Consider the following 19,497-nt stretch of genomic DNA (forward strand, 5'->3'; position numbering starts at 1 on the left):
AAAACCCCTTTGAGCTAGCAAGATGATTTGGAAGGTAAATGTTCCTGTTACCAAACCTGATAACCTGAGTTTGATCCTGAAGGATCCACAACGTAGAAAGAAAGAACTGACAACAACATGAATGTTGCGGTACATATACACACACACACACACTCACACACACACAGATAAACACACACACACACACACACAGCATACCACACAATATAAAAAATGTTTTTATATTACAAAGCTACAAAATAGAATGTAAGATCCATTTATAATCTTCATTCAGGTCTCTCATATGTTAACACATCACTTAACCAAAATATTTACTGATACTCAAAAATTAATATTCATAAGAGCCCCATTTATTGACCTATATATCATATTTGACATTTACCAATTGTCCTACAGAGAAGGAGACGCACATCCTAGTGGGGTGGAATTGGATTGGCATGATCATTTAAGCCTTAACCTCGGTGTTACCCACAGCTGGCTTGGCCAGCACAGCACAGGCCTTGTGTTCTCCTTAGACACAAACAATTTCTCAGATTGCCAACATCAAACAAGGCCCCTCTTTGACTAAGAGGGATCAAGACAAAACAAGGCTGCTCTGTACTCATGTCTTAACATAAACAACAACATGAACACTGTACAGACAGAATGACCAAGCATCTCTCACCCTGACCTTAACCATGAAGAAGCTAAATGAAGGCTGCTGCTTTCCTAATGGAGCACCAGACATGCTTCATCTTTTCTAGCCTGTACTGTGGATGTATTTTGATATACAATCATAATTTCTTCCAATTCCGTATAGTATCCAGTTAAGAATATTTCAAGTGAGCAGGCACATAAATGGGATTTTATAGCTCTCCTTCCTGCACAAAATCAGCCTTTTTTAAGTGCTCATGGTGCTTTTCCTCATGTGAGTTTGGAGTCATTCATCATCCTTTTGTACAAGGTGTGGCACCCAGTTGTATGGATGCACTGGAGTCTATTCTGTAGTCCCGCATAACCACCTTCATGGTATTTCCAACATTTTTCTATTATGGTGCATACCTGTTTATTTTATCACAAATGAAGTGTTTATTGCTTAATTGCAATGACTAACATTCCTGCAAACAGTAACTTGGATATATTGATTTTTGCAATGCTGACTGTGGCAGGATCCAAAGGGATACATGCTTGCTCCCAGAGCCAATTTTCCCTTGGCCCTGTGGTCACAGTACAGGCCCGAAGCCATTCTTTACTCATCTGAGTGGAGCAGGGCTGTTCTTCTTGTCTCCTTACTATCTCTTCAAAGAGCTCTCTCTAATGTGTGAGTCACTGGCATAGAATGCCTTTGCTGGGCAATGCCCCCAACTTGATTTCCTGGAAAGCAATCCTGCAAATGCTGTTGTCCCCTGATTGGGTGTCAAGCTTTTCCTATCATTTGAAATTCCTTCAAGAGCTACAAGTTGATCAGAGAATATCCTATGTTCTCGTGAGTTCAACTGGGCCAATGTGTGTGAAAAGCAGGGGTAAGGTGGATAGGGGAGCCACACCACCATGAGCTAGCTAGGAGACTGATGCTCACTGAGACAATATGTCCTCATTTCTCTTCACATAATGAACACAGATGGACTTGGTAAGGATCACTGTAAGATTCCCTTCTGAGCCTGCTGGAGGGCCAGTCTAGGGAGGGAGGTGGGGACAGAAGCTGCCCAGCTGCCTTTCATGATTGACCAAGGGTCTGAATGGGAGAAGCACCAAAAATGACCACAGTCAGACTGTCATCAGGCAGAGAGCCAGCGGCCTCCTGGGTAGGAGTCAGGATTTCCTCCAAAATGTCACTATGTTCTCTATGGAGAAAGCCTCTGTTTTTTCCTTTCATAAAGAGACCCACATCACTTACAGGGGACAATATTTCTGCAAGAGTAAATCTCTTCCTCTATATTTTATACAGAAAAAGAGTGAGTTCTGGAAAAGATAAATAACATGGAGAAAGTTACACAATAACAGGATAGTCATGATTTGATAGCAAGTCAGTCTATTTCCAGAGATCAGGACTTTCACCAAAGACCTCAGTTTCAACAAAGTATTTCTGTTAACACCAGAGAAAATGTTCAGACTTAGGAAATCACTTATAGGCAGAAATCAGACGATGCAAGACCACAGGCAAGAAACTTAAAAAGAACCATACTTAATAAAACACTGAAGCGCTAAGTCAGACTGGTGGGCTGAGCTGGCATTATACCTTCCTGATAACTGCAGTTGGTGGAGTCTGATCTCATAAGCATTTGACATATATTACATTTCATCCCTGTCCTACACTTGCTCCCTTGGGTGTGAAGGTTAAATGAGCCCTCAGCAAATGCCAGCAAGACTCAATGTCAAGTGTAAGGGGAATCCATATCTGCAGTCTGTCCCCTGGGCCAGCTTGGTGAACCTGTAACCTATACAGCAGAGGGCCTCAGCTCAGCTTTGCTGCTTCACTTTGCAACTATTAGCTGTTTCTGTACAGGTCCATCTCAAACTTTCATTTGTTTTTGGGCCCCACAAGTCACATAGCCAGTCCTACGGGCTAAAAGGCATAGCTGACAAAAACTGACAAAATAATACCTCTACTAAAATTCCAAGGAGTAGAGACTAGCTGGTGATATTTTTATTCTGGTTGAAGGCTCTTGAGTGCTGACTCAACTGTCTCTTGCCTGTTAAGAAGTGTTCCATCTGATGGGTAGCCAGTATGGTGTATGAACAATGCAGGGAAGGGCTAAAGAAGGTATTCATTGTTCTCAGCCTCTGCTCTCTGTCCAGCCCTCCCTTGTTGTGGGGAACACAAAGTTCTCAACATCACTCCCAGGCTCAGGAAGCTCCCAGATGGATGGGGAAGCAAGACACAGATCTTCCTGAAATCATACTCAAATGAGGCACAAACTTGTGGACCAGAATTTCAGGGACAATGTTCAGAAAGTGTTCTGTAGTGGCTGGCCTATTTTAAAAGCTCTGCATAAATGGAGGACTGAGAAGGCTCTTCAGTGATGTTTAGAGCTTTGGAGGAAGGAAGCCCTCAGTCCTGGACAGGGATACAGCTCATGCTTCCCATGCCAAGACCTGCTTCTGTTGTACTGGGACTGAAACTAGGGCCCTGAGCATGCTAAGCACGTGCCCAAGGACTATTTTCCATTTGCCCACAGTAGACTATGGACAAGTATTGCAGTTGGAGCTCTCTGGAAGCTGATATTCAGTAGACTTTGGAGTATGTATTGGATTCCTGAAGATATTTAAACAAATCACTATACAGGAGGTGGTATATACCAATAGATTTATATCCTCTCACAGTTTTGGGGGCTCACAGGGTTGAAGTTAGGGTAGCATTAGAGCCGCATTCCCTCTGGGGATCTGGCAGAAGGTTCATTGCTTGCCTCTTCCAGATTCTGGTGACTGCTGGAATTCCTTGGCTTATAGTTGTCCTCATTTCTATCTTAACTTTCACATCATTGGTTCTTCTCCCTTAAAAGTCCCCCTGCTTCCCTCATAATGAAGACACATGGGCTGCCATTTAGGACCCACTTAGATAATCCTGGAAAATCCCAGCATCCTTAACCATATCCAATATAAGGCAATTGTCACAGTTTCTGGGGATTAAGAAGTGAACATTTTCTGGAGCTACCATTTTGGCCACTAATGGGCACAAGTTGTCTAGCCAACACCTGTGAAAAGAATTCAGAGGAAAAGGAGGAGTGGGGGAGGTTGGACTGTGATGAAGGGTCAGTAAAGTCTTGGTCTGATTCATGGAGAGTATTGGAATAAAAACTACCCATCAGAGTTGTAGCTAAATGGGCAAATTACCTGAGACATCACATCTTGCCAAGCCCAGTGACTAGGTATGGATAAGTCTTAGGATGGGTGTGGCCTGGAGTGAAGCCACAGAGTGACCAAGGCAGAGCCCAAAGGGCTGGCAGTCAGTGCTGTCTGCCTACTACACTCCTGCGTTAGAGAGAGAGGTGTCCTTTGTAGAAGGAGAGGTAGAGAATAAACAGATGGCAGGTAGTGGGGAGTATATCCCTTGGAGATAACACCTAGGAGGGGGCCTGGGATCTTTAATCACAATGACAAGAGCAAGTCTGCTTTGTCCTCAAAATGCATGAGAAAAGGGACTTCTCAACCTCCTGATCTTGCAAAAGGTCACTAGCTGAGGAGCTATTTCCAGGTCACTCCAAAGTGTTAGGCCCTGCCTAAGAGTTCTTTGTCCTCCTTTGGCCTGCCCTGCAGATGTGCACACAGCTGCAAAAACACATAGTTTGCTTTAGCTTGTACTAAAAACAAATATCCCACTATCCTCCAGGGGGTACTCCAATAGTTTTGTTCTTTGCTCTCTCCTGGGATATGATCAAGGAGGACATTAAATGTCTTTATCTTAATTCAGGAGGTGTCTAGGGCTATGTTCCCTTCTGAGACTCAGCAGCTCCACTCTTTAGAGTCCCAGGTCATTGGGCCAGAGGAGAGGTCTTCATTTGTTTCCCCCCTTCTTGCCTTCCCCACAGATATGTGGTAGAGGGATAAGAAGAGGGTTATAGTAAGTTCCATTTTTCAACTCCCTCTGGGGCATCACTCAAAATCACTTACAGTCTTTAGTGGAAAAACAATGGTTCTGTTGAGAGAGGCCAGGCCTGGCATGCATACTGGAGAGTCCTGAGGACAGTCTTATGTTCATGTGAACCTTTGGGGAGTCTGAGACTGTAGCCCCTTCCCTGTGTTCTGGTCAGGAGGCTGTCTGGGAGCACATACCGCAAGCAAGTCAGTAGGGAGATGTGGTCGGACTTCATCCTCAACAGCCAACCAGAAGACATCAGCTTTAAAGCTTCTCAGGCATGACAAGTCAGTCTTTGCAGCAGCTTGGCCTGCCATCCTCACTGTTGTGGTTCCCAGGGGACAGAGAGTGTCTGGAGCAGTCAAAAGGCAAAACTGAAAGGTCCCCCAGTATACCACAAGATAGGGATTCATGTTTAAATGTGAATGAAATTAGAACTGAATCGTCCAAGATGGGAGTCTGAGACTGATGGGGAAGGCAACAGAGGAATGAACATGTAGGAAGGGTTTCGGCATTATCCAAGCAAATCACATCCTCTCTGGGCCTCTGTTTCCCCATGGGTGCAGCAAGTCTTGTTGACTGGGTGTTCTGACCTCCAAGGTGCTGATTTAGAGGTAGAAGAAAGGAGGTAGATTGATCAATTCCCAGGAGTAGAAGTCTAGTAGGGAGGCTAGGCAAAGGGCTATGAGCCCTTAATAATTATTAAGGAGGCATGCACAGAGGCCCATAAGCCATGTAGTTAAATATTTTAAAGGTACAGCAGAGGAAAATGCATTCCATTGGTTGACCTTAAAAAAAAGGTTTTTTTTTCTTTTGTTTTTTGTTTTAAATAATAACTCGTAAGGCCATGTTTGGATGAAAATTCTAGGACTCCTTTGAGTCTTGCACTGGAGCACGTGGTGTAGAAGAGCACAGGTCCTGGTCCCAGGCTGCAGCTACAATGAGCAATGGAACCTATCTGGTGCTCTCAGGCTGCTGTGCTCTGAAATCTGTCTTTGGAGCTAAGCTGTAGTCATACTTGGACAGCCTGTTCTGCCTAGCCCTGAACACACAGGGCTAATAAAGCTAATCTGTTCATGGGAGACATGGAGCTCTCTTGGTGTATGGCTCCATATTGGTCTTGTAGATATCCAGACAATCTTTCTTGCATTGCCTATATTTTGATGGCGGGTCAGAGTGCAGCACGGGTTTGTATGTTTGCCCCTTCTTCCCTTCCCCATAGCATGTCCTCTCTAAGAAAGCTCATGTAATTGTGTTTGGACACTTGTCTTTTAGAGGACTTGAGCACAAGCACATTAGATGAGTTTCTTTCACTAGTTTTGAGTGTTTCTTAGGAAAGGAATGTACTTAAATATTTAAACTGGAATTGCTTCTTCCAATTTGGTGTCAACTCAACCAGGGACATGAAAGAGCTTGTGGATTGTCCCTTCAAGCTAGTTAGGCCCCAGTCAGAACTTGTCGTTATACTTGCAGTCTGGGTAGCGGTAGGCAAATCTAGGATCACAGGTTCTCAGTGGTCTCAAGATGTCCTTCAGTAGGTTGGTGGCCCCTAAAACTTCCATGTCTGTGCTGGCATTCTTGCTACACAAACTGAGGGCAGAGTCTATTTTCTCTTGCACAGGGGAAGGAAACTTTCCCTGGAGAAGTCGAGGCAGCAATTGTTGACACACCAGCACCAGGTTTTGCTTCTCAGAGACAGTGTCACAGGAGGACAGCTGGACCTGGCAGTCAGAAACCAGGCAGCTAAAAATGTCTTCGTTTTCTCCAGTCCCGAAAGCTGCTTGGCTGCCTAGAAGAGAAGTGGAAAATATCAGATATTGTAAACCTATTCTTGTGGTGGTGGGGTGGGGACGGGGTGACGGGGACTGCCAATTACAATTGTGGAGTGAAGTGCTTTAGTATCCAAGCATTTCCCTGTCACCAGAATATGTAGGGCTCAAGAACACAACAGCCCCTTTGGAGAACAGCATTGAGTAATACTATCCTACAATTAGGCTAAAGCCCAAGCATGGAAAACCCACTTGTCCCTACCAACAGCTGGGCTATAATTGTAAAAATTATAACCACATTGTTACTTTCCTGTTATTACTGAATTAGGGAAGTGAGGATGGTATTAGGATTGGTTTTATTGTACAATTAGGATAAAAAGTCAGGGAGGAAAACATGTCATCCAAAATATGTTTTCAGCAGGTTACAATGGAACTGATGTTTGCATAGCTGGAATCAATCTCTCTTCTAATTTGATTCTTCTTAATAAAGGCAAATCAGGAAGTGAGGAAAAGTTTTTTTCCCCTCTATCTTTGCAGAGTTTGTTAAAAAAAAGTGTCAGAAATGGAGAAAAATCTTTTGTCCTGTTATTGGGCTCAGCAAATTTGGTCACCTTGAGAAACTGGGGCTTAATGGTCTCTAGAACACTTGGCTGAACCTTTATAAACAATGAAAACTGTAACTTGCTCACACACCTCATTCAGTTCCCTGTTTTTGTAATTTTCAAATTTACAGGGTCAATATGTCAACACTAACTGCAAAGTGAACTAGTGCATCAGGCCAGCAGTTATATCTTAGATCAAGGCTAAGAACATCTGAGGAGAAAGGGTTTGAGGGGGAGAGGGGCCTGTGACTTGTATGTGAGTGAAATCCAGAACTGCCCTGGGAGGGCTCACTGGGGGTCCATACCACCACGGACAATGCTCCTTACAGGCAAGACCAAGTTCATTTTCCCTTTGGAAATAAAGATAAAACAGAAATTCAAATGAGCATGAGGGGATATTGTGCTATGACCAATAACATTTCCCAAACTTGGATTACTCTGTGACACACAGAGAGAACAAAGGCCCAAGTCACCCCTCCTTAGCCTTTATGTCAGCCTAAAATCCCCTTTGACAGCTGCTCAATCAAGCCCATGCTGAGTACCTTCCTGTTTGTCGATGACACCTAGTGCACTGGCATCCCGGATGAACAGATGCCCATTGTCAAAGATGCCAAACATGTCTGCATCAACATGGGTGAAATAGAAGAAATAGTTCAGATCATTGCTCCTCAAGGACTCCAGGACCCCAAGGAGTTGGTAGGCAACGTCAGCAGCTTGCTCTGGGGGTGCATCGTAAAATTCTTGCAGTGGTTTGGTGCTGGTACTGATCAGGAATCTACCACAGGAGCCCAGGTACTTGGGCAGTGGCCAGCCCTCTGCCCCTGGGAAGATCTGCCAAGCCAGAAGGAGCAGGCATTAGACACAGAGAAATCTCACAGAGCAGTTTGCTTTCTATCTCTCACCCATAGCCTATACAAATAAGTCTTACTGCCAGTTTGGATCTCAAAACATGCTGGCAAAGCATTTCTCCATCTTTTCATACCTTTTGGAACATAGTAAGGCCCTGCCCTCGCTCCACTTTGGGAGTGTGTTGCTAATGGAAGGACTCAGGAGGGAGGCCGCTCTCATTTATGCAGTGGATCAGATTTTACGAGTTTCTCCAAGTGGAACCTGAGAATGCTAACCAACCTTCAGTGATTTTCAGTGGTATCCAGGATTCAGGGTATTTTTCTTTTAAGTTGTGCCATTTAAAAATATGACTAGTCTGTACTTTCCAAGATAACATTATTTAGGAAGAGGCCATGGAAAAAAATAAAAGAGCAACTTCAGGGCAACTGAAAGACTAATAATAATAATTAACTAAATAAATACATTACAAATAAGGTATTGTGTGAGCTGGTTTCTTCCAGATGCTCAGGAGAATGAGGCAGGAGGGTTGAGGTCAGCTTGGTCAACAGAGCTCATGGATAAATAAATGAATAAATAAAACAATGCAAGTACTTGGTTCTAGGATGGAACAAAAATAATTCAGGTGGTTGTCTCCGCTTCTAGACTGGACAATCCTGCATGGTTCAGGTAACTACATACTTAAAAATTCTTCTCCACTTGTGGGAAGCTTCCAGATAGACTAACATTGGTCTGGGGAAGCATAACCCAGCCTCTGTCCTTGTAAAAGCTCTCAACTTGTGGATTTGGGTGACATAAAGTTAGGAAGGAATCCTAGCTGTTTTTTCTTGACCATTTTTTAAATTTTTTTATTTTTTTTGTCTGTTTTTTGCACATCATAAACAAACCCTGTATCTCCATTATTCCCACCCCTCCCTTTCTCCTCTTAACTCCTGTGTCCCCCTTCTTTCTCCAAAATTCATGGTCTATTCTTCATTATTGCTACACATAGATACATATATTTATAGACATATATAATCACACGTGTATATATATAACCTACTGAGTCCATTTAGTGTCACTCATATGTATATGCGACCAGAGCTGACCATTCGGAATTGAACAATCTATGTGGAAATTTGTTCATGGAGAAAGAAGACTGATTCTCCTTCTCTCAGTAGCCATTGGTCACTTGTATTCATCTATTGATAGGACCACAAGGAATATTCCCTGTCCGTGTTTGAGCCTCAACTGTTGATCATTTTCTCAATGAATCTGTATCTAGAACTGACAGCCAAAACTATAAACACCACTCTTCCCTTTGTTTACCTTCTTAAGAAAACAAAGTAAGTCTGAGTGATGCATTCTAGTAGCAGACTGCTTATCTGGCACACATAAGACCCTGGGTCCCATCCCCAGCACTACAGGAAATAAAACAAAAAGTAGACTTCAAAGTTCGTTCTCTCTCTCTCTCTCTCTCTCTCTCTCTCTCTCTCTCTCTCTTCTGTATCTTCTACCTCTTTTAAGTCATGTTATAAAGAGTCATGCTCTTTGAGCTTCCCTAACTGAGGTACCTTATACACTATGTGTCTCCAAGGGACAACCTGGACCTACTGACCTTGTTTAAATGCGCAAAACCACTCCTTGGCCCCATATCACACTCTTTCTGGGTAAAGCCCAGGGTTGAGTGAAGTGTCTCAGCCCCGTGGTTCCAGGTCAGGTCTCTGAGGAACCAGACCTTCGGGTAACCAAGATGACAACAAAAGTTAGAATTGTGAGTGAAAGGCCTCCAAGAAGACCTCTGAGCATGCAGGGCAAAGAGCAGTTCCTTCTCTGCCACTAGGATGTCAAATACCAAAGACATTAGGCAGGTTTAGTGGGTAGAGTATAGCTTCTGTTGCCTCTGATGGCAGACATTTTTGAGTTTAGGGTTCACAGGTGATAGTGACTAAGGCACTTCTTCCGTCTTATTCCCAATGGGGATGACAATATCATTCTGGGGGCTTGCAGTGATAACTAATTGACAATGATAGCCATTATTCTGCACAACACCTGACACAGAGCAAGAACCTAATAACCAACAGTCTTCATTGTGTAGTCATCCATTAGTTTTTTGACAAATATTTAGGAACTATCTATGTTGTAGCTCTTTTCTTCCCTGTCCGTATTTTTATATTACGGTATTTTAAAAGATGGTCTTATGCCAGGTGGTGGTGCATGCCTTTAATCCCAGGACTCAGGAGACAGAGACAGGCAAATCTCTGTGAGTTCAAGGCCAGAATGGTCTATAGAGTGAGTTCTAGGACAGTCAGTGTTACACAGAGAAACCCTGTCTCAACCTCCCCCCGCAAAAAAGAAAGAAAAAAAGAAAATGAAGATGGTCTTATACAGCCTGTACCATCATGCCAAGCTTTCCCTCCTCTTTCCCTTCCCCTCTTTTCTCTCTCCCCCTACTATTCTCTCTCTCCCTCCTCCTCCCATCCCACTCCTTCACCCTTTACTCTTCTTTTACCCTTCTCCTCTCCTGCAACTTCTGGTATCTTTTCTGTTCATGATGTGACTTACATGTACATGTCCTGACCCTTGGTCTGGGAGAATTTAGCTCCATGAATTCTATGGATAACTGTTAACATGGTGTCTCTATCTTTTTTACTAAGTGTGTCCCAGGTCCAGTATGTCCTCATTTATTTGACCACTTTCCAATTATGTCACTTCCAGTTTTTTTTCTTCTTTCCAAACACAGCTTTAAGGTATATCTCTAGGTAGCTGTTTCACCAATCCCTGAAATCATATTTCTCTTAGTGGCAGAGATTAAATTTGCCTCCCTTCACGAAGGCCTTCCTGACTGCCTCACCTTATAAATTTGACTGCTGTTCCCTGTCACCCACATTCCCAGCCCTGTACTCCCATACCCTTTTCCTCTCTAGCTGCCAAGGCTGTCAAACACTTACCTGATGTTGCAAATGTACGAGCACAGATTTGTGACCCCAAAACATGAAGCAAGAAGGGGAGAAAATTCAACCCGTGGATGGCCTCTGAAATTCCAAGGTGATAACATAACCTGGAGAGCTTGTGGGGGTCACCAAGTACCTGCAGAATGATGGGGTGTGCATTGACAGCCAGTGTGTAGAGGAGACGCAGCTTGTCACGGTCAGTGAAGTGGTCCATGAAGATGCTGCCAGCGTCAACCACTTCAGCATAGCGTCGAACCACACGATCCAAGAGTCTTTGTGAAGGGCATCGCAGGAAGGGACTGGGCAGGCCCTGCAGACACATGAGAGAGACCCAGGATGAGTTACTGGACTCTTGTAAGGGACACAGATATCGGATTGGGAGTCTAAATGGTAGAGGAGAGATCCATGGGTGGTTAAGAAGGATGCTGAGCAAGATGGTGGAGACCCCTGGGTGGGACATAGAGAATGGGAGAGGGCATAGAAGGCTGTGCAGGAATTGGGGCACTGGGGGTATGGAGAGCAGCTCTGCCTTTTTGAAAGTTTGAAGTTTTGCTTTTTTTTTTTTTGCTTCCACACAGAAAAAAAAAATCAAATGAGAATTAACAGTACAAGTCATACATGTGCTTCTAGTGGAAGTTCCTTTCCCATAACTGCCTGCTTAGAGAAGTAGGATAAGGATAAGGCTGTCTTGAATGGATCCAGAATTTCTGACATAAGGTCTCTTCCTAATGGGGCAGATGGTAAAGTTAGCTCAATCCCCTTGAGGATTTAGATCTCGAGATCCATCTGAGACAGAGGGTCTATGAGAGATATATGAAGAAAGCAAGAGATGCTGTGAACCAAAGTGATTGGAAACTTACTAAAGAAAATTTAGAACAAAAAAAAAATACGGCGTTTCATTCTAGAGTACAAAGCCTATAAGCTGCTATACTAAATGCAAAGTCGGAGATGGTGCTATGTTTTGACTTTGTCCCTCAAATTGAAACTTTAAATCCCAAAGTCATATGTTAATGGTATTTGGAGGTGGGATCTTTGAGTGGTAATTAGGACCGGATAAAGTCAAGAGGATAGTCCCAATAATAACATTAGTGGCTTTTTAAGAAAAGGAAGAGAGACCTAAGCTAGTATGCTTGCCAGATGCTAGTGTCAAATTCTTGGACTTTTCAGCCTCAAAAACCATTAGTGAGACAAACAGCTATTCTTTAAAACTTGGGGATGGTGTTCACATGCACCAATAGGAAACAGATGAAGACAGCAGCACCACAAATTCCTTTTCCAGAGAGTGACTTCACTGAGTTTTTGTTTCTTGTCCCAAGGAAGCCAAGCAGCTTTAGTAATTCAGGGAAATGCAGCTTTACTGAGGCACTGAAGGAAAGGCAGTGGTAAGGAAAGAAAGTCCTGAATCTATTGAAACTTAACCTTAGCCTCAGGAAACTTAACCTTAACCTTTTCTCTCACCTCACAGGAATGAACCTTCAAAAAATTTGTTTTAAACACTTAACATCCTGGGTTCCAGAAAACCACATTATGGTTAAGCTAAAATGTATATTAATCACTCAAGGTTGTTCTGACTGACTTGATGTTTTCAAAAGCAAATACTGCTCAAAAGGTGACGATTTACCACTGCTGAACAATCTGAATATCTGTTCTGATGGAAATATAAATGTATGAAAAAAAAACATCAGTTATTCTGAGAAAGAAAATCTACGACCAGAAGTATGGTTTTTCACCCTAAGACTGGAAGTTGGCTTTTCTCAGTAAGGTTGCCTCCAACAACTGACTTTAGAATGTTGAAAGAAATGTCCAGCAAATGAAGTTTTACTTTGAGGAAACTAGCTGTTCTCAAGCTCTTCTAGCCTCTATGAGAAAACGTGAATTTGAATAAACTTCCTTCCAGCTATACACCTGAACACCTTTTACACGACTGCGCACTTAAGAATGTTTGTAAAACAGAGCTAAGGTTAACCATGCACCACAGTTAATCAACAGGCTACCATTAAGACAATGACATTTAATAATTGTCTCAATTGTTATGGATAGTTAAACCTTCCTTTATTCAAAACAGGAAACTCCTCTTTTATTGTATGAAGATAAACAACTGACAGTTTTATGTCTACTCTAATTTTGTTCTTTTAATAAAGTTTTTTTCCCCCTCTGAACACAACAGAAAGTGTTTTGGTGTGTCAATTACCATTCTATAAGTATCTAATAGCATGGTGATGGCTTTGAAGTAACCACATGGATGTTTTTAATTGTTTAGAAATCCAATAGCAACCTTGTTACTCTCAGGTAACTTGACAGGCAGAGTTCTTAGCTCACTGTTACTAGAGGAGGGAGGGGAAGCTTTAAGTAGGTGAATGGTGCCTAAATAACTTCAATTTTTCTTTGAAATCCATAAGTTAGGGCAGGTTTATGATAGGTCTCTTTCCCCTTAGGAAGTTGCTCTCTGCTACCTGGGCTGATCTACCCAGATTCCCTGATATTAAGGCACTGGTACAAAGTCACCCCAAAAGGATAGAGGTAGAGGAGGAAATGAGCCCAGGGGAAGTGGTGGATTGGAGTTTGTCTTAGATCATGTTAGAGTGAATAGCATACTCAGTAGCCATTAAAACCATATTCAATTAGCCAAATGACTTGTTGGGAAGAGTAAACAATATGGAAGGTATTCCATGCACCACAAGTACAGTCTCTCAAAGACCAAGTTTCTATATAAGACAGGTCCTCTCACTTCTAATGACATCTTTCCTTAGACAGGGTTTCTTTTGTTTAAATTCTTGGTACTTTGCAGAGACTCTAAATGATTCTCTGAGGAGCAGAGCAGTTGTGATTATGTCCCATTTTGGTTGCTGGGGGAGGTTCCCAGGAGAGGAGTAACGAGGAGCCACCTGAGTGTGTGAAGTTGTATTGGTTTTATCCTTTTTCCTGCCTCTACCAGAGCCTTCCAACACATTTCTGTCTTACCTCTCCAAACTGACTGCCTATTTCTCTTTATTCAACCTTGTACTCCTCTGCCCTAAAGAGGGATTTCTGCTTGGATGGGTAGACAACGTTCACAACCAAACTTAGATTTCACAGACCTCCAGAATGCAGTGTAATGAACTAGTTTCAAGCACATCCTTTACAGGAAAGCTGGCAGGTTCGAATCCCAGATCTGTCACTTAACAACTGCATGATCTGGGAGTTCTTTATCTTATATGTAATTTAGGGATAATTGTTAAGGGGATCATTTGTCTTATCTTCTGAACCAGGAGCTTTTTTGAGAGTGAAAGAGGTGATTTCAAGAATTTGATTAATTAAAAAAAGATAATCATACTTGTATTACATTCACCTCCACTACCTTCTCTAATCCCTCCTCTACTTCTATTGACCTCCTCTTTCCAATCAGTCTCCCTCCTACCCTGTGTCCTTCCTTTCCTTCTCCTGCCTATACAGGCAGTCACAGTTTCTGTGTGTTCGTGATTCCATAGCTGTGCCATATCCAGAAGACATACTCCACTGCACTCCTCCTGGTTACTTTCCACAGTCCTTCCATCCACTCTTCCTCAATGATCCCTGCATTTTAAAGGGGGGAGTGTTACACAGGTGACCCTTATTAATCCAAGCACTCAGTAGTTACTTTGATCAGTTGTGGGTTCCTGCTTTGACCATTATCTACTACCAAAAAAGGCTTCTCTGTCCGTAAACGAAACTTTCTCTGTCCTACCCTGTCCCATAGCTGCTTCCAAATAATCATTCAGAGACTTATATTAGTTATTAATGCTCAATCAATAGAATACATATTCATAGCAAACAGAAATATCATCCCACAGCACTGACGAAATCTGAGAACTGCACTAGTCTGTGGATATAAACATAAATATTTGGAAGGCAGTTTAATTACATGTCCACTTAGCAAAACATCAGTAGTTGATTCCACCATAAGGCTGTGACCTCCCTAGTCATAGACTTTTAGCAAAATGCCAAGCATGTATTTCTTCCTATAAAATGGGCCTTGGATCTCATCAGGATGTAGTTGGTTACTCCCAGAGCATCTATGCCACTGTTGCAGCACTTGGTGTATCTTGCCATGCAGTTAAGCATTTTAACATGCATGGTTCACAGACGGGTAGAATTATTTATGACTTTCATCACACAATGGTCTACACAGCACCTTCTAGCTATGAATATTAGTCAACAGGGTGGAAGATTCTAGCTCAGTTTCAGCTTGATATCTTTGTGTTTTGTATAAAGAATATGTACTGTCTTCAGCAATTAGGTCTTACTGTCTAGTTCTAGTGGACAACCAAGAGCAATGACATAATCTCTATTGTTTTGGGATGTTCTAGCAATTAGCTAGCTGACTGAAAATTCATAGGGAGGTATCCTACACCAGTTACTGGTATTTTGGTTTGAAAAACTATGGTTTCTAGAGCTGGGTTTTTAGAACATGCCTTTAATACTAGCACTCAGGAGCCAGAGGCAGGTGGATTCCTGAGTTTGAGCCAGCCTGGTCTACAGAGGAAATGCCAGGACAGGCAGGGCTACATAGCAAAATTCCATCTTGAAAAACAAAAGAAAACAAAACCAAAAAAAAGAAAAGAAAAAAGAAGAAGAAAGAAAGAAAGGGAAGAAGGAAGAAAAGAAGAAAAACCTATGGACTTCTGGAATCCATGTTAAGCTGTGTGGTAGTTTCAGTGAGAACAGATCCCCATATGCTCATATGTTTAAATATGTAGTCTCCAGTTGGTGGAACTGTTTGGGAAGGATTAGGAAATGTGGCCTTACTGGAGGAGGTGTGTCACTGGGGGTGGGCTTGAGGTTTCAAAAGGCTCATGTTGTTCTCACTGTGATCTCTGCTTCCAGACTGCAGTTTGATCCCTGGCTGTCCTGTCTCAACTGCTCTTGTTGCCATGTCTTTACTCCACCTTCATGGACTCTAACCCTCTGAAGCTCTAAGCCCAATTAAATGCTTTCTTTTATAAATTGCCTTGGTTATGGTGTTTTATCACAGCAATATAAAATAACTGATCAATACAAGCTGCACACACATGCACAACTTATAGAAGAAAGAGTTTATTTTGGCTTAAGGTTCCAAAAGGACATATATCTATAATGGTGGGAAATGATACATGGTAATTAGAGCTGAGAGATCACATTATCAACGACGCATAGGCAACAGAGAAGGCCAGCAGGAAGTGAGGCCAGGCTATAAATCCGCAACGTCCAAGTGACAAGCTTTCTCCAGCAGTGCTCCACCTTTGGAAGGTCCTATAGCCTCTCCAAATATTGCCATCAACTGGGGACCAAGTGTTCAATACATGAGCTTATATATTTCTCACTCAAACCACACCAGAGTGAGCTCATAAAGCAGTAAGTTTCTTTGTGGCTTTTCCATACATTCTTAGTTTGGTTGACCATCTCCCCAACACCAACCTTTCTTTTATCTGCCTCCTCCCTCTTTCCTTTAAATATTTCTTACCCCAGGATTCTCTCCTTTTTCCTCTCCATTTTATTTTCTTCTCTTTTAGGCTTCTTCCTCTTACCCTGTAGTAGGAGACCACTTGTTTGTTCCCGGTTGCTTAGCCCCAAAATAACCACACAGAAACTGTATTAATTAAGTCACTGATTGGCCTATTAGCTCTAGCTTCTTATTGGCTAGCTCCAACATCTTAATTTAACCCATTTTCATTGTTTTATATTTTACCATGAGGCTTTTGGCCTACCAGCAAGGTTCCAACTGACAGCTCGCATCTTTCCCCTCTGGTGGCTCTATGGTGTCAATTGACTCTGCCCTCTTTCTCCCAGCATTCAGCCTAGCTTTCCCCACATAGTTCCGTTCTACCCTGCCATAGTCTCAAAGCAGTTCTTTATTAATCAGTGGCAATCACAGCATACATAGGGGGATCCCACGTCATTACCCCATTCAAAAATGTGATTTTAACAATGAAATCAGTACAGTAGGCATGCACTGAGGCCACTTGAAAGAAGTCTGAACAACCTATTAATTATACATGCTCATGAGTGGGTTGAAAGGATTAAGCTATGTAAAAAGTTAATAGGTATTATGTCTGTAGACTTTGAGAGAATAAAGCAACAGCTAATATTACTGAATGTTTGTTCTGTGCTGGGTAAATGTTGTATTAATTTTTATACTTTAAGGGGAACAGACTTGGTGGTAACTCACAGTGGAAATTTGTTTGCCAGGGAGTTGAAAGACAGATTCATAATTTTGTATACAGTGATGGAGTCAGGATTCTAACTCAGGTTTCTCTGAGTGCCAGTTCATATTCCCTCTTTGTATTGACTATCCAGTCTCTGTTGGGTCTTTTCTTTCCAGTACTGTCAGGAAGTCCAGATGAAGGAACTGGATCTCATGTACCCTCATTTCTCCACAAATTCCCTTCTAGATATTGTGTGGCCTATGGTAAGTCCCATACCAACAGGATCTTCTCTGCCTTCCCTACTTTCTCCATCAGTTCGTGTTAACCCCACTCTATGTGGGTGTATCCTGACCTACTTTTGCCATGAAGTCTCTGTAATTCTTTTCTGAACCCCTTCCTGTCTAACCTGTATACCACATTTAAATTTCCTTATGGAAAGACCCCACTGTCCTCAAGTTGCTTTTCTCTCCAAATACAAATTCTCAGAACCTGTTTAGACCTTCTGAAGAAGCACCCCTGGGGCCAGAACCCAGTGATGTATGTGGTAAGGAACCCTTCAGGATTTCTGATGCATGTTGGCAGCTGAGAACCATTTCCAACAAGTGATGTTTAGCTACCTGCTCCCAACCCCAGCCTGGTCATCACAGTGTTTGTAAGTTCAACACAGTGACAATAGGTCATGACACTTCTAACTTCTCGTAATTACACACCTTATTTTCCATTCTCTTTGTGCTGCCAAGAGGATACATAACCTTTTCTCTACCTCGTCCTTCCTCTTCAGGTTACACCTCCTCCAAGCAGCTTCCTGGATCTTGCAACACTCATTTTCTTTTTTCTCTTGTTGCCTGTGCCTCATAGGTCTTAGGCTATGTGCTCATCACATGTCTCTTTAGTCATCTGGTCCCTTGTGGCTAGGACTTTAGAATTTCACACTTCTGTAACCTAGTAGTATGTGGACAGCTTTGAAATTTTAAGAAATAAATCCTTGTTCACAGACTGATATAATGCAGGATGTAATTATGTACTTTCTTGGGGTATGTGTCCTAGTCTTCAAATCCTGAGAAGATTAGTAAGGCAGCTGGTAGTGGGTCCAGGAACTCTGACTTCCAGTGATGTTGGGGGAGCAGAAAGCATGAATAACACTGAATGATCCAGTTGACCCCACAGGACTTCCATGTCAGAAAAGCACTCCTGTTGGCCTAAGAATGGAGGGGGGGCATTGGTATGTTTTTTTCTCTACCCCTCCTTGAGTCCTTCAGGTGATATTATACCACATGTATTAGGCAGGATTCAAACAGAGAGGAAGATTCATGGGACTTTTTCTTTGTGTGCTGAAAATAGAACTCAGGGCCTTGTACCTCCTAAGCCTGTATTCTGTTTCTGAGCTATAGCCCCAGCTGCTGTGTCTTTGTTTCATTTTCTACCTTAACCCTATGTTTCCTCTTGTTAGTATCCCCACTCCTGTGCACCCAGAGTGGCTTCACAGGGTACCATCTACTATGCCTTTTTTTATGGTGGAAGGAAGGGCTGTGGGCAGAAAAAAAGTAAGTAGCTTCCCGGGCATGAGATAGTAGTCCCAGAAGCAATGGGGAGAGAGGTCTAAAGCTGGGAACACTCTCAATTAAGCATCCCTGTTCCCCAGAAGGAAGTGTTAGCAGTCTGAACTCACTGTGATTGTCTCTAGGCTCAGATCCAGCCATTGTATTTCAGATAAAATCAGAAAGAATTGGGAAAATAGACCACTCCAGTCATGCACATATGTTAAACAAAGCTTTGTCAAAATTTATGCAAAGTGTCTTATATAAAGTAGGGGTCATAGAGATAAATAAAAGAGGGTCCCTACCTCTAAGGAACTGGTATTATTATGAGCCAGAATAAAAAGTCACAAAGTTCACTGTGGGATAGAATACAACAAATGCTACAGGAGGTGTAAATCAGGTGTTGTGAAAAGCAGAACAACAGGGAATCTGGATAGGTGCCGCAGAAATGGCGATATGTGCCTGACTTTGAGGCTGAGTTGAATTTGGGTCAGTGGATATTTCAAGTCACTGCTCTTCAGGCCACAAGGTCAAAATTGGACAAATAATAGAGGCATATAAGGAATAGAGTTAAAAGCTATCTCTGGCCTGGAACATACAGACATGGAGTCACCCAAGGAGAAGCCTGGAAAATAAAGCTGAAAACAGTGAGCCATTTGAATGTTGTTCACATAATGTACATAATCTTAGAGGCAAAGGTTATGGTTCATGAAGATTTTATGAGTATACTTTAAAACTTTTAGTGAGTGGGTGGATGGCAAGATGGTTCAACATTTGCTGAGTTTGATGCCCGGGATCCACATTCTCTCTCTCTCTCTCTCTCTCTCTCTCTCTCTCTCTCTCTCTCTCTCTCTCTCTCTCACACACACACACACACACACACACACACACCCCTCTAGTGAAAAATACTCACATCTTTGTGGTTAGTAGTTCTGCTATAACATGATGAAACAACAGAAAGTAAGGAGTGTTTATGGTTGTAATTTCTGGAGTTAGGAGAAAGGCCTGTGTTCAAATCCAAGTTCCAAAATTTACTAGCTGTGTAAGCTCTGAACACATGTTTTAGATTCCCCATCTAATGGGGACAAAAATGTTTCAGGTGCCAAAGATCAAC

The 19,497-nt window shown here is 42.4% G+C and overlaps 1 protein-coding gene across 2 annotated transcripts in view; it reads right to left on the bottom strand.

Moving 5' to 3' along the window:
- Positions 1-328: 328 nt before the first annotated feature.
- Dipk2b (divergent protein kinase domain 2B) overlaps positions 329-19,497 on the bottom strand; it is a 46,256-nt gene continuing 27,087 nt past the window's right edge. The window contains exons 3-6 of one of the 2 annotated variants that reach the window (XM_085684906.2): positions 10,842-11,015; positions 7,469-7,757; positions 7,232-7,276; positions 329-6,344 (exon numbers count right to left, since the gene is read on the bottom strand). In XM_085684906.2, coding sequence (XP_085541032.1) covers positions 6,004-6,344; positions 7,232-7,276; positions 7,469-7,757; positions 10,842-11,015 — 849 coding nt within the window. In that variant the 3' untranslated portion in view covers positions 329-6,003. The remainder of the gene's footprint in view (positions 6,345-7,231; positions 7,277-7,468; positions 7,758-10,841; positions 11,016-19,497) is intronic. The other variant, XM_048461548.3, reaches the window with a different exon arrangement.

Source organism: Myodes glareolus, chromosome X, assembly GCF_982192425.1.
Source record: "Myodes glareolus chromosome X, mMyoGla1.1, whole genome shotgun sequence".
NCBI lineage: Eukaryota > Metazoa > Chordata > Mammalia > Rodentia > Cricetidae > Myodes > Myodes glareolus.